Genomic DNA, 13,654 nt, shown 5'->3' on the forward strand with positions numbered 1-13,654 from the left:
GCCATGATAAGGTTATCAGACACCCGACTCACGCTGGAAGAGCCTGCTGCCCTCAGATTTCACCCCCCTCCACTCCCACTCACTCTGACTTCTCACTCAGCATATCCCCTCTCTCCTGTCACCCCCCTCCCTCAGCTTCTGTCTCTCACCGCCCTGTGTCAGTTGGAAAGGCTTCCTGTATGGATGGCCATGTTTGGAGGTGTGATGTAGGCATGAGGCCACACCCACAGAGCCGATCCATTTTCTGTAGGCAAAACAAAAGATGATTATCAGGTAATCAGGAACTAATGTTCCTACGCTCCGGTAATTTCTTCAACAAGTGGTTTTGATGTCAAACTTGCCTACATTTGCCGGTCAGCTCCACACATAAAATGTAATTATACAATCAAATATGGCTTGCCTTGTGAGCTGCAATGTTTTCTTATAGCCTATAACTTCTGATGTCTTCCAAAGCGTGTTTCACCCTCTTAGCTGATTTTATTCATGTTAAAGGTACAATATGTAAGAAATCTAAAGCAACTGGCCGTAAAATCCTCCTAATATGTCACAGAGACTCAGGAATAATGTTCATATAACATGATGAACTCACCAACAACAATAGTAGGCTACAGCCAGATTATTCGCATTAAAAATCGTTTTTTGCAGACTGCAAATCATGTTTATGTTTTGAATTTACGTGATGGCACATTGCGCCACCTAGCCCTCTCTCCCAGTCACGGCGGCGTCAGTGGCATTTCAGCCTCCGGTCTGCTTCCACTGAGCTGCCGCTACGGCTGGGAGAAAAAAACGAGATCACTGTGTTTTGAATTTGACCGCAGTAGCTAACTGTTTTTGGCCACATTCTTACATATGGCACCTTTAAGTAGGTGATGTGTAGGCTATTGATTAGCACAAAGCAGAGTGTGACTTGCACTACTTTTTCAGGTAGCCGGCAGTATTTCTTTTATAAAACTTTGACCTCATGATGGAGTGAGATGAAAAACTTCTATGATTGACAACCAATCCAACAGTGTGATGTCAGCCTGGACCGACAGACACCTATCCATGAAGTCATGCCGCTAGCTAGCTAAAATCGCTAAACTAAACTAAACTAAATGATGTTAAAGGTGTACAGAAATGGCCGTTTGTCCTGTTGTCACGAGCTGCAACACGAGTTTACCCGAGTAAGGAAAACGAATTTGATTGGTCGTTATCGAGCGGGCGGGATATTCAAAGCTTGGGGTGAGACCGAGCTTCGTGTGTGTGTGTGCGTGTCTCAGACGTTTGAATGACGGATTACGGATCCAATATCAGTGGCTGGTGAATCCTGTACAGGCTGACGTGTAATCCGTGCGCCTGCAATATCCAATGCGGGGAAAAAAATACACACTTATATCCCGGATTTACTCAAAAATAGAATTTTGCACAAAGTTTGGCCTACATCGTCTGATAGATGAGTTATTACACTAATTTTATGACCCAGAGTGGGCTTAAATTAAATTTTCTTTTCTGTACACCTTTAAGTACTTTTTTCCTCTATCTTTCTGATGCTGTGTATCATCTCATGAATCCTCTTTTGTATCTTTGCCGACCCACTGGAGACTTGAGACCAAGATTGGAAACCACTGCAGTTGAATGTCTGCTAAACTGCCTTTAAATCCTGCAGATTTTTTTTTTTTTTTGCTACATGATTATTTTAAAAATCAGGAGAAACTAGTGTTTAAAAAGAATATTTGAAGCTCATGCTTTTAACTGTAAAAATGAACTAGGGGCCTACATGTCATGAGCATAATTCAAGATAGCAAGTAGTTTTTTTTCTGTTTCCTGCATTCTTATAATAACGACAAACAGGATCTAACTTGAAGGATATGTTAGGCTACCCACAATCCTTGAAAAAGTAACTTAGAGAAATGTTGATGTAGCCTATTTTTTTCTCTCTCATCCCGCTTCACGGCGCAGCCCTCTGTAGACGTCATCACTGCACTTATCTGTAGGAGGGCAGGACCACAACACAGTGTTACTGGCAATCAAATAGTATCACACCCCCACATGTGTGACAGCAGCGGATGTGATCATAGAGCAGCATCTTCCTGTGTCCATGTCATATGAGGAAATCTGCTGACAGCTTCTTCTTTTTTTACATTGGGATTATTCTGTCCATTTTAAAAACAAAGTGATGGATCACTGGCATGTCACTCAATGTTAACACTGACTTCACAAAACAACGAGCTTTCCTGTGATAAGATTTGGTGAATCTTTACTTCATTTTATTGTTTTAATAATTCAATGAATTAATTGTGGGTCCCAACACCAAAATGAAGTTCCTCGCACCATACACTAAAAATATTACTATTTTAAAGTGTGTAATATGCATATTTTTATTCATATGAATATAAAAAATCTTGATTACATCAGGATCATTATAGCAATTTGGTAATTCTATTCACCAGCGTATTCTGTGAAAGCCTGTATAGCACAATGTTTGGGTTTATCAGGATGCATCTTTTTTGACCTCTTCCCTCTGCTGCTGTAACATTTAAATATTCTCTCTGGGAAACCGTAAGGTATTATCATAATTATTTTTCATCTGGTAACTAAAGTACTACAAGTTCCGTGAAGTCAAATTCAACAGTCTAAGAAAAAAAAACAGATTTTTCTGACATTATGATTAATTCATAATTGCATATTGTTTCCTTTTTTGGGGGGGTGGGGGGGATATCCAAAGTCGCAACATGAGGTCCATACAGTGACAGGTATCTCACAACATTAAATGATCACTCAGATTCCCGTGACATTTCTTGCGTCTTGCAGGGAGAAAAGTGTGGATCTCCCAGTTTGTCCTCCATGAATGTGTCATCATTGCCTCAGGCTTGTTCAGCCATCCATCCATCCCGCAGTGTTTCCACAGCACGGACCAGGGTTCATTTGCATGCATCTCATTTGCAAGACAAATTTTAGCTCTGTGCTTCGTGTCTTTACCCGCTGTCTGAGTCAACGTGTGAGTGTGTGTGTGTGTGTGTGTGTGTGTGTGTGTGTGTGTGTGTGTGTGTGTGTGTGTGAGTGAGTGAGATAGAGACATAGCTGCATTTGGATTGGGCTCTGTTGGTTATGACAACACAGTACTGATGTTTGAGTCTTGATTTTTAAGTTGTTAGTTGATCTTTACAAAACAGAACAGATTTGATAGATCACTGCAGTTGCTGGCGCTGAGACTGTTTTTGGTGTCAGACTGTGTTGTGACTTACTGTACAATACAGACAGTAACCTGATGTCTGTCATACTAAAATAGCACTAAAGATACTGTGCAGAGAGCCCCAATGGCCCACCTCAGAGTGCATACCCATGAGGCTAAGAAAGCAGAACCCAAGTTTCAAGTCCAGCCTTTGGCGTTATGCTGCATATTCCTCATGCCTTGTCCCTCTCTCACACAGTAACTATAATAGGCACAAATAATAAAACACATTGTGTTATTAAAAGTTGCTTTTCTTACAGTCAATGACTGTTACTGGTAAAGCCTTGGAGGATCAGAATAATTAGAAAGACAATCAGGACATTTGCAACTTTGGGGATACCACAGCACATCAGGCAACATACATATGCAAATCAGGGGCTGGGAAACCACATAAACACCTCCACTAGTCTCTGCAGCTGAAAAAGAACAACTGTCGTTTAAAAAAATCAAAATTACTTCACTGCATGGAGATTTTAACACCTGTAACAGGTGAAAGAATTACAGGTGCACACAGGCCTGCACGTTTTCTTTATTTTTTTCCCGTTTTCCCTCAGGCTATAGCTACCCCCACAGCACTGCCCCTCCCCTTTCAGGACCTATGTCCTGTTTGTTTAGTCCCACCCCAGATGATCCTCTGCCTGTCGTTTCTATTGGGTTACCTGTGCAGGATTTTGATTTGCTCTGTTTCCTCACACCAGGATGCGGCAGCAGGCCTAACTGTAGTTCCGCAGGATCACAACAGACCCTGTTGCCCTGGCAATACCAACACATTTTGCATAAAGCTGTCAGATTTGTTTGCGAGACAGTAAGCCCTCACATCTCCTCTCTTTCCTGTTCTACACTGATTTCTACTCCCCCACTCACCCATGAATAAACTTTTGTAGGTCTACTTCACTGACTGTGATCTCGTCATTTAATGAGTACGCTAGGCTAAATCGCCAATGAAGGCTTGTGTTTCTTTGGCCGTGCATCATTCAAGCAGAAGCCAACTCTATGTGCAGTCTCTAGCCTATTCTTCCTTTGTTGACTAAACTTAAAAGTGGAGTGAAATTGATTTAAAATATTCAATGTAGCCTACTTCCCTCCAAAAAAAACTAGGCCTATAAGCAACTAGCCAAGTCGAACTGATGATCTTGTTGATTCATCTGCACCTGCAGAATAAAAATATTTTTGATGCATACTCCAGTCATAGTTCAGAGTTTGAGACAAATACTACAGTGTATAATGCTCAGTATAGTAAGCCAATAATTTGTTTGCAGTCTGACTGGAATCACTGAGCATAGCATAAAATGTCAAATAAGATAAATGTACCCACACTACCAAAGAAGTTAGAGGCACCTTCCACGCAGTTTTGAAATTGCACAGCAGTGTTAGCATTAACAGCACTTGACCGGGCGCATGACGTCTGTCCGACTACCCATTTCTCCGACCATACATTTCTTTATTTTTGCGTCCATTAGTCCGACCTCCCACTTCTCCGACTTAAGTAGCCCTAACCCTTAACCTTACCCTAAACCTAACCTTAACACTATAGAATGGGTAGTCGGAGAAATGAGCCGTCGGACTTTTGGGCAGTCGGACTGATGTATGCTCCCCGCACTTGACCTAGCAGTCCTGCCATTGTTGCATTCACAAGACAAGGAGTGGTAGGCTACATCTTCTGAGAACCACAACTTCATAACTAAAGGCTGGACACTACAGTGATTTGGTAGACTAATGCAGTCTGGATGAACCAAGGCTCGCTGCTTTGCATGTTAGCTTAAGGTAGAAAAGAATATGAATAGAAGCAAAGCAAAGCAAAACAAGAAACAAGCTCCATATGCTTAGGCCTATAGACTCTGTGAAAATTGACCCCTTCATAATAGAATGTACCTTGGTTAAATGATATAATGAAATCAACACTTATGAGTCATTTCTTTTAGGAAAGAATGTTACTAGTACAGGGGCTATCAATTCGTTAATTTTTACTCCCAGTCAGGTTCCCTTGTGCTGAAAACACGGCTCATTATCATGAATTTCTGGTCTAACTTACCTACTTTTAAGAAATATTTTTACAAACTGCAACTGAGCTTAACTCAGTGTTTGTCAGATTTAAAAGGCTGGGATGATGATCTGATTTGCCTAGAGCAGCTTAAAGTCCTAACAGGTTTCGTGTTTGAGGAAGGTGGTGAGTTAAACTAAATCCAACAGACTGACTGGGTGTGGTGACAGTTGACTAAGTAATCAATCCCCTTTTCCACAGCCCTTTATCCCATTAGATTCACCATAAAGGCCAAGAATCAAGACTACTGCATGGAGCCTATGCAAGTGTGTGAACAGAATTCATTTTGGCCTGCCTGACGGTTTGTGTGATTTAGATTTTTCACTGTGATAAAAGAGCTGGTATTGCCTCTCCAGCAATACCCAGAAAGCTGCATCACACAGAGAGACATAGCCTATCTCATTTGCGCAACGTGGAATTTCCTCCATCCTCTTTCTAGTCGGCTTTCAGGAATGAATAGAGCTCCAGACTTGGATTTGCATGGTGTTCCGGGTGTGTTATTTGAATGCATACTATCTCTGGTCCCGCAAGAGATTTTCACTTGAGGCCACAGTCGTGTATTGTACATCCTGCACCGACAGGACACTGACTCATTAAAACACACTGAAAGACCTGAAAGAGTCCAACAGTGAGAAAAAAGTGTGTTTACAGACAGTGCTCATCCTGTCATCTTAGACAAACACTGTGTGTGTGTTTTACCCTCCAGCTGTGAAGGATCGCATATTTTATTTCACTTTGTATGTCTTATTAAACAGAACAATCAAAGATTTTCCTTCTCACTACACCCTTTATTTTCAAAGGAAAGCATTTATCAACTCACATACAGAACTGGGCTAATTTGCATTGCTTAAGCATATTTTAAATTAACTAGAATACACATCGAACATCTCCCATTCATCCACGTAGTATAAACACATCTTTTAAAGAATAACACTTACAATCTTACAATATATTAACTGATAATGAAAAACATTTGAATTAATTACTCAATTCCTTTACAGATGACATTTAAGTTAAATCAATTTGATTTCACAGTTTTCTTACTCTTGTAATTTTCTCTGTGAAGACCATTTAAAATATACCAGCTATTTAGGTTATATTAGCGTCAATATATAATTTCAATAGAAATGTATTGTACATGTATACAAACACCTTCAACTGTTCAGTTGAGGGATCTCATGTGGTCGTTTCACTTCATGCCATGCTGGCTCTCGTGGTGCCTGCGGAGATCCACTTTACGTTGGAAGCCCTTGGAGCAAATGTCACATCCAAACGGCTTGAAGCCTGTGTGTTTCCTGCTGTGGGTGATCAGGTTGGAGCTCTGGCTGAATGCCTTACCACACACTTGGCATTTGTGTGGCTTTTCACCTACAGAAGAAAAAGAAGAAAAAAACGGTTGGAAATCTACTCAAAGAAATCTTGGCTCATTGTCAAAGTATTGTGCAGAGAAGTTGCAATTTAATTTCGGTGGAAAATCAGGTTCATCATCTGCTCTGAAAAAATATGCCAAATTATTTTACCTTAAAGATAAAAGTTTGCACTAATATATTGAGTGAGGTAAGAATCGTGCCATTGTTCAGATTTGTCAAACATTTATTGGCAACAAATGTGGACTGCATAAAGTTCCTTTCACAGAGCTCTGCACGAAGCAGGAAAACCAGATATGCAAATCAACGGGACATTTGTTTAAGTTTCTTTTTCTGATTTATCAGCAGTTATATTACTCCTGGAAACAATTCCTGCATGCTGCACTTGGAAAGCAGGTGATTACAGCAAGAGGAGGAATGGACACTTTTATTTTTCTACTACCATCATAAAATAATGGCCACCCACTGTAAAATAATCTCCATGTTGTGACTCACCTGTGTGAATGTACGTGTGCTTCTTCATATCCGACTTCTGGTGGAACCTCTTGCCGCAGTACTGGCAGGGGTACGGCCTGGTGTCTGAGTGGATGAGCAGGTGTGTGGACAGGGTGGACGAGCGCTTGAATGTTTTCCCACACATCTTGCACTCGAAACTTTTTTCCTGATCAACAACAAAAAGTGCGAGAGAAGGATGTCAGAAACAGCAGCCGATGAAATAATCTCACTACAAGGTCCATTTACTGTAGTAGTTCTGCTGCTTTCAAAAATAAAACATGATCTTCATCAGCAGATGGACTTTGCCCAGTTTTCAGCGGATTGCAAATGTTACAGTTGGTTTAAGCTTTCACACCAACACAGGTGAGCAGTCTTTAAAAGTGGTTGGAAACACGACTGAAAAACTTCAATTCCTTGACAACTGGGCAAAATGTAGGTGGAGGAAGATCATGTGACATGAACGAGAGCCTCAGAGGAGCCACCAAATAGACCTTGTGGTGAAAACTGCAGTGCCATTCAAGACAGTAACAGTCATTATTGTTTTTATTTATTTATTACTGTTAAATCATATGCTGAAATCATATAATCTTTGAATTAACTTCATTTCAAGTGAAAATGTATTACTCTCTCTCGCCTCAAGTGTCAGAGCTTCACAGAAGATTCAAGATTTGAACATCTTCAAAATGAAATGGCTTATGGTGGTTTAGAGTGGTTTATATACCTGAGAGTGGACATTCATGTGCTGCTCCAGGCTGACTGCATGACCGAAGGTTTTTCTGCAGATGTTGCAGCCGAACGGTCTCGTCCCACTGTGCGACCTCCTGACATGAACCTCCAGCCCATGGGGTGTTGAGAAGACCTGAAACAGAGGAAGTCCATCAATAAACCCTGCTGACCAAGTCAAATCACTGTTATTTCCTGAATTTCCTATATGTCATATGCAGGTGTGAGGCCGATGTGGGGAGCAATGAGCATACCTTGTCACAGGTGATGCAGTGGTAGGTGTCAGACGTGGGTGAGTAGTGCGTGCTGCAGTCCAGAGGCTGCTGAGGCTGTGGGCTGCGGCTGATGTGGGAGCCGTACAGAGAGCTGGCATGCTGCAGCACCGTGGGGCTGAAGCTCATCTGACGGAGCTCGTAGGAGGAGGGCACCGGTTCCCAGGCATATGTCGGCTTGTAGTAAGGAGGAAATTCTGCCATTTGAGGCTCTGAGGGAGCACAAATGAGAAAATGGAACAAACTTTTGTTACTTTTCTGAGTTAAAGTTGAGCAGAAGAAGTTGAGAGATGCAGGGAGAGTACAAGCGGCTCACCAGTCAGGTAGTATGGCTGCGTGGGAGCTGCAGGGGGTCTGGCCGGCTCAGGATGAACAGGTATAGGACACGCAAGCTCTACCTCCTTTTCACATGAACTACGATCTGAATCTGGAAAGTGCTTCACTGACTGCGGCCTGTCTGAAGGGTCTGGGCTCGGAACTGCTGGTGGGACCTCTGCAAATCCACAACAACAAATAGAAATGTGATTGATAAAAACAGAGGACTTGGCTCTGTGTGATTAGACAGCAAGTAAATATCCAAATAAAAACAAAACCTGTAGTTCCTCTAGGACATTTTGTCTTAATACTTTCTGTCTATTTTCAGTGTTAAAATTAGGTATTTGTCAATTAATGGCACATGCATGATTAACATATCATTTTTTGAAAATTTGCCTAAAAACTGACATTTATGCAAATGTGTCAAACACTGCAAGCTGCTTTAAAATGGTTATAGAAGGAAATAAAAAAATAAACAGCTATAGTCTCGTTGATCTAAAGGTTGTTTCTGTCATATATTTCATAAAATGTCGGGTTTTTTTCTGGTCTTACCTGTACATATCGGGGCCTTCGGCTCGTCTTCATATGATCGGTGAACATTGTAAGACACACACCTCTTGTTTTTCACTAGAAATGACCGGGGCATGTTGATCCTACACCAGACAGACAATGTTAGATTTAAGCTAGTCTTACAGGTTATTTGCACATTTAAATAGCCTAACAGTTAAAAAAAATGTTATTACAGTAGGTCAAATTTGGTAAAACTGTCACTTTCTAACATTTAAACATATTCCGAGAAAACCTTCATCACCTATGGGTTAGTATCCTTTTCGTTTGAAATGACAGGCGCGTTACCAAAGTCTATAATAATATTAATATCCATATGGTAAACTATAAGCAGACTCATTAGCAGAGCTGAAATATTGTTTGTTCGTCTTTCTTCTTTAAAATAAAAGACAAAAATGTAATAAATTAACACATTTTGGACATTTACCAACTTATATTATCCTGTTATTCTCGGAAAAAAGTTATAAAAGTTGGTCAAAGTTTCACCCTCATCTTAGTTGACGCTTTAATTTCCCAGACGGAGGCAACTCACCGTTAACAGAGCAGCTTCCCGTCGAAATTAAAGGTGTCGCAGGCCTGATTAAAAAAATAAAAAGCTAAAAGTTAAAGGCCCAGTAGTACTCTCCTTCTTCTTTTGGATGCGAACTGTCTCCGCGGAGGAAAATGCGTCGTTAAATCCAGGTCAGGAAAGCAAAGCAGTGTAAAACCATCACACTTGTTGCTGTCTCTTTTCTCCCCTCCCTGATTTTCAATCAGATAACTTCGCAGGGGAATCTGAGTGTGGTTGCAACCAATGAAAAGGCCAACCTGCACATGGAAATTTGCCTAGAAAAACACTAGGGCCTGTGCTGCCCTTACAACAGTTAGCCTGAACACCAAGCGCTCCCAGGACATGTGATGGAGTTGAAGACTGTCATGTTTTAAGTTATATGTTAATGTCTTCAACTAAGGACGATGTATTTGCATCCTGTTTATTTGCATTGCAGGCAATTAATTAAAAAACAAACATGTTTATATAAATGTTAATTACAACTTTAAAAAAGCAAAAGCAAGTAGGCCTAATAATTTAAACGTTAAATAAAGAAAAAAAAGGAAAGAAAATAAAATCCAACCCACCTACCAATGTTTGATTTACAGGATTTACCTCAAGTAATGTGTGTATAACTTGTGTGCACGATTTGGTCATAAGATCATATGAGACTGTAGCACCTCCAAAGATACACATGCCAAACCAGTCTGGGAATCACATAACACTGTTGACTGCTGCCTGTGTTTATAAAAGCATTATCAATATAGTCGTGACAGATTTCTTTGGAGATCTGGGGATGGACTGGTGACACACACGCATGCAGGCGATACCAAGGAGCAGGGTTGACATAGGACACAAAGGGACTGGCAAATAGGTTAAATATATATATAGGCTACAGCATTAATACTTATGTTAACCTGAGGAGACTTGTAAAAAAAAATAAAAAGAAAGAAAGAAAGAAAGAAAAACATCTAGTGGAGGAGCCGATAAACCATCGATAAACGCTGTGAAAGGTGACTGAGAAGTTGATTTACTCGAGGGAAGAAGTACAAGCACGCCATCTAGTGGCCGCTTGAATAGGTTTTATGTATTTTAAATCTTTACCTATTGCACACTTAAGATTGAATTATTAGGATTAAAAATAAACAAATAATATATATTTTTTAATAATAAATTCTGGCATCAGATTGGAGCATGGAGAAAAAGACATTCAGTGTGTTAACTTGAGTTGGTTTGAGTGGATTAGTCATTTATGGGAGAGCAGAGCATCTTTTTGTGCTGTTTCAATCAGAAAAAAATAGTTTTAAGATGAAAATGAACAATTATACATGTAGCCTAAACGAGCTTTATCATCAGCAGACAGTGTAGGTTTATATAGAAAAACTGGATTCTTTTGGGATCAATAGAAGTAAACAATATTAAATAAGCCCCATGTAATATTTTGTGGAATGAAAATCATTCAGGATAAAATGTGTTTGAGCATATCAGAATTTCAAAACGGATGGTTTTGTAACACATCAGGTGTCGGTGTGAAGGTTATGTATGTTTACTTGCTGCTTTTACTGCCCATAGGTGGAGCATAACACTGGTGCAGGACTAACTGTGGACATACACACATTGTCTGAATGAAGGGCTGGTTAAAGTGGTGAGGGTCCCAATAGGCCCTCCTTCTCGCTGTATGGCTAAATAAGATTCAACAGCTGCACCTTATTCAGAATACTTCTGTAAGGGTTTTTGAGAAAACACATAATTTTAGTTAAGTTAATATTGTCATATTACTCAAATATGATCTCAGCTCTTTGCACTGGCCTCCTGTCAGTTACAGAGCTGAATTCAAAGTTTTACTTTTTGTCCATTTGTCACAAAACAATCTGTGCCCTGAATATATTCAGACATGTTCAAGTGGGTCTCTAAGATATGCAGCGGCACTCCACAGGTCAGTTGGTGGTGCATGGAGTTAACTAAACAGGGTGAAATGGTGTTCAGCCATGATGCTGCACACAGCAGCATTTTGTGTTGAAGTTCAGATCTGCCCAAGCTGCTGGCTTAAAACTGCTCTATGTTTCTGTCTTCATTTGAGCATTCAATATTTCACATTAGTGAGATGCTATAATTTGTGCCTTATTCTGTTTTCTTATCATGCATGCTTCTCAAAGATTCTTCTTGTAGGCCTATCCCCAAAGATGACCTCTGTGCTATGTAAATAAAATCCCCCTCTCTTGCCTTTCTGAATTAGATGCTAAACTGGACATGACATTTAAAATCTTATCTACTGTAATGTAATAGGCCTGAAACTCTCCTGTCATAATTTGAACAAACATCACCTTTATTGAGTCAAAGTTATTAAAATAGCCTAAGTGAAACATATAGGCTAAATGACTAGGTATAGCCATACTAGCTAGATTGTAAATTGTTATTTTGACTTGACCCTCCCCCCTACTTTTGGCACTTTTTTCTTTTTTTGCCACTTTTAACAACAACATTTTTTTCCTTTGCAAATATGAGCTTCCTCACACACTCCTCAACTACCTGGTGAAAAAACATATATAATTTGCGCGTGCGCTCTTCACATGTGGGTCACGCGAAACCGCATTACACACACTTCATCCTTCCACCAATGAGCAGACTGGGAAAACAACCTTTAGCTTTGCAGTAGAGCCAATTGAGCGGATGGTCTCGCTGGGGCACAGATGGAAGTTGTATCTCTGGGTTACTGAATGTAATTTATCCAACTTATTTTAGATGTTTCGGTGGTAAATTGACGGCATAAGTTGCGCTTGCAACTCACGGGGCGCTAACTTGTGGGATTAGTTTGCATGCAGCCCGACAGCGGAGGCTGACTGCGGTGGGATGGGCTGTGAGGTGTTCAAGATGGCGGCGCCCTGTGGAGTGCAGCTACTCTAACAGGTAAACAGGTCCGATTATTTACATCTAATGTGTTTTTCTTACAGCGAATCTCAACGCACGGGACTTATTTTATCTCAGGCGGGCTGTACGGCTTCCTTCCCCGCCGTCTGAACGCGGCTGACAGACAAGATGAATTCCCGACCGAGTGTGGGTCGCTGCTCCCAGCTAACGTTAGCTCTCGGCGGTGGGACTGACTTGTTTTCCGAAAGACCCGGTGATTGATTTAGTGGATGTTGATGCTTAAAACTCAACATCGTGAATTTATCTGCGTTTTCCGGTGCGTTTTGAGGCGGTGTCGGGCTCGGCAGAGAATGGCTGCTTATGTATTTTTACAAGGGGATAAAGTAAACCCAACCCTGCCCATTGTTCTCTGCGAGTTGTTTACGACAGGCAGCAGCAGCAGCAGCAGCAGCAGCAGCGGCAGCGGCGGCAGCCAGTGGTCAGTCCCCACACAGCAGCTCTGCCGCTCTCCAGCCTCGCTCCTCAGCCTGCCCGGGGCTCTGTGCACCGCTGTCGGTGTTCACCCCGCTACTACACAGTGCCTCTAAGGCCTATGTGAGTTTAATTTGTTTTTTTGATGTCTCATTATGCATCTCAGCATTGATGGTGATGCAGCTCTCTGCATCATGCTCCCTCGGCTCTGTCTTTTAGCTGGATCAAACTTGGATTCAGCCTGACAGTTCATCTCCTGTTATCACGTCGGTCATTAATATCCTGCTCTTAGCATGTGTTTACCCAGACATCATCTCCCAGGCCCTGCTTGCCATCATGCAGAGCAAATGGGTCATTAGTTAAACAGACTGACCTCCTCGAGCCCTCTGTCACATTGCACTGTCCTCGCTGTGCCTGGGCCTGATGTCTGTCTACAGGACCTCATCTAAAAAATCAAAATGCTAACTTTATGGTAACAGGGCTGCAGTCAGGATTAGGGAAACCAAAAAGTGAAGTTATTAAAGTCATGTGATTTTTTTTCAATGGCCATATTACTCTGGAGGGGGGTTGGATTTGTAAAGCCCCACCTGCTTGGTAGGGCTTTGTACCATTTAAAACTTTTCATACAAATGCCAGCATAACAGCTGATTTTTGGCACCATTATGAACAATAATACTTCATCATCAATGCTGTAGTTTTTCTAAAGCAACCCTATTTCCTATGACTAAATACAAGAAACTGTGCAGCCTCTAATGTCTAATCAAAAACAGTCATACAGGAATTTGGCAAAATAAA

General features: G+C 41.1%; 2 protein-coding genes across 2 annotated transcripts in view; one reads left to right on the forward strand and one right to left on the reverse strand.

The window, feature by feature from the left end:
- Window positions 1-6,023: 6,023 nt before the first annotated feature.
- On the reverse strand, window positions 6,024-9,725 carry gfi1b (growth factor independent 1B transcription repressor). The gene is made up of 7 exons (XM_085793878.1): window positions 9,524-9,725; window positions 8,977-9,077; window positions 8,426-8,602; window positions 8,092-8,321; window positions 7,836-7,973; window positions 7,115-7,280; window positions 6,024-6,620 (listed from the first exon to the last, which is right to left on the reverse strand). The coding sequence occupies exons 2-7, from the start codon at window positions 9,068-9,070 to the stop codon at window positions 6,442-6,444; spliced, it is 984 nt and encodes a 327-aa protein (XP_085650004.1). The 5' UTR covers window positions 9,071-9,077; window positions 9,524-9,725; the 3' UTR covers window positions 6,024-6,441.
- Window positions 9,726-12,124: 2,399 nt separating this feature from the next.
- tsc1b (TSC complex subunit 1b) overlaps window positions 12,125-13,654 on the forward strand; it is a 37,938-nt gene continuing 36,408 nt past the window's right edge. Inside the window, exon 1 of the mRNA XM_085793879.1 lies at window positions 12,125-12,427. The gene's annotated coding sequence lies outside the window, so the exon portion shown is untranslated. The remainder of the gene's footprint in view (window positions 12,428-13,654) is intronic.

Source organism: Trachurus japonicus, chromosome 12, assembly GCF_045865225.1.
Source record: "Trachurus japonicus isolate A0001 chromosome 12, Traja_1.0".
Lineage (NCBI taxonomy): Eukaryota > Metazoa > Chordata > Actinopteri > Carangiformes > Carangidae > Trachurus > Trachurus japonicus.

Excerpts from the sequence above, each read along its gene's own strand:
- gfi1b (XM_085793878.1), bottom strand. The coding sequence starts at position 9,070 with ATGCCCCGGTCATTTCTAGTGAAAAACAAGAGGTGTGTGTCTTACAAT. Across the intron at positions 8,603-8,976 it reads GAAGGCCCCGATATGTACAG|AGGTCCCACCAGCAGTTCCG; the intron begins GTAAGACCAGAA and ends GTGGATTTGCAG. Across the intron at positions 6,621-7,114 it reads GCACACGTACATTCACACAG|GTGAAAAGCCACACAAATGC; the intron begins GTGAGTCACAAC and ends TTTCTTCTGTAG.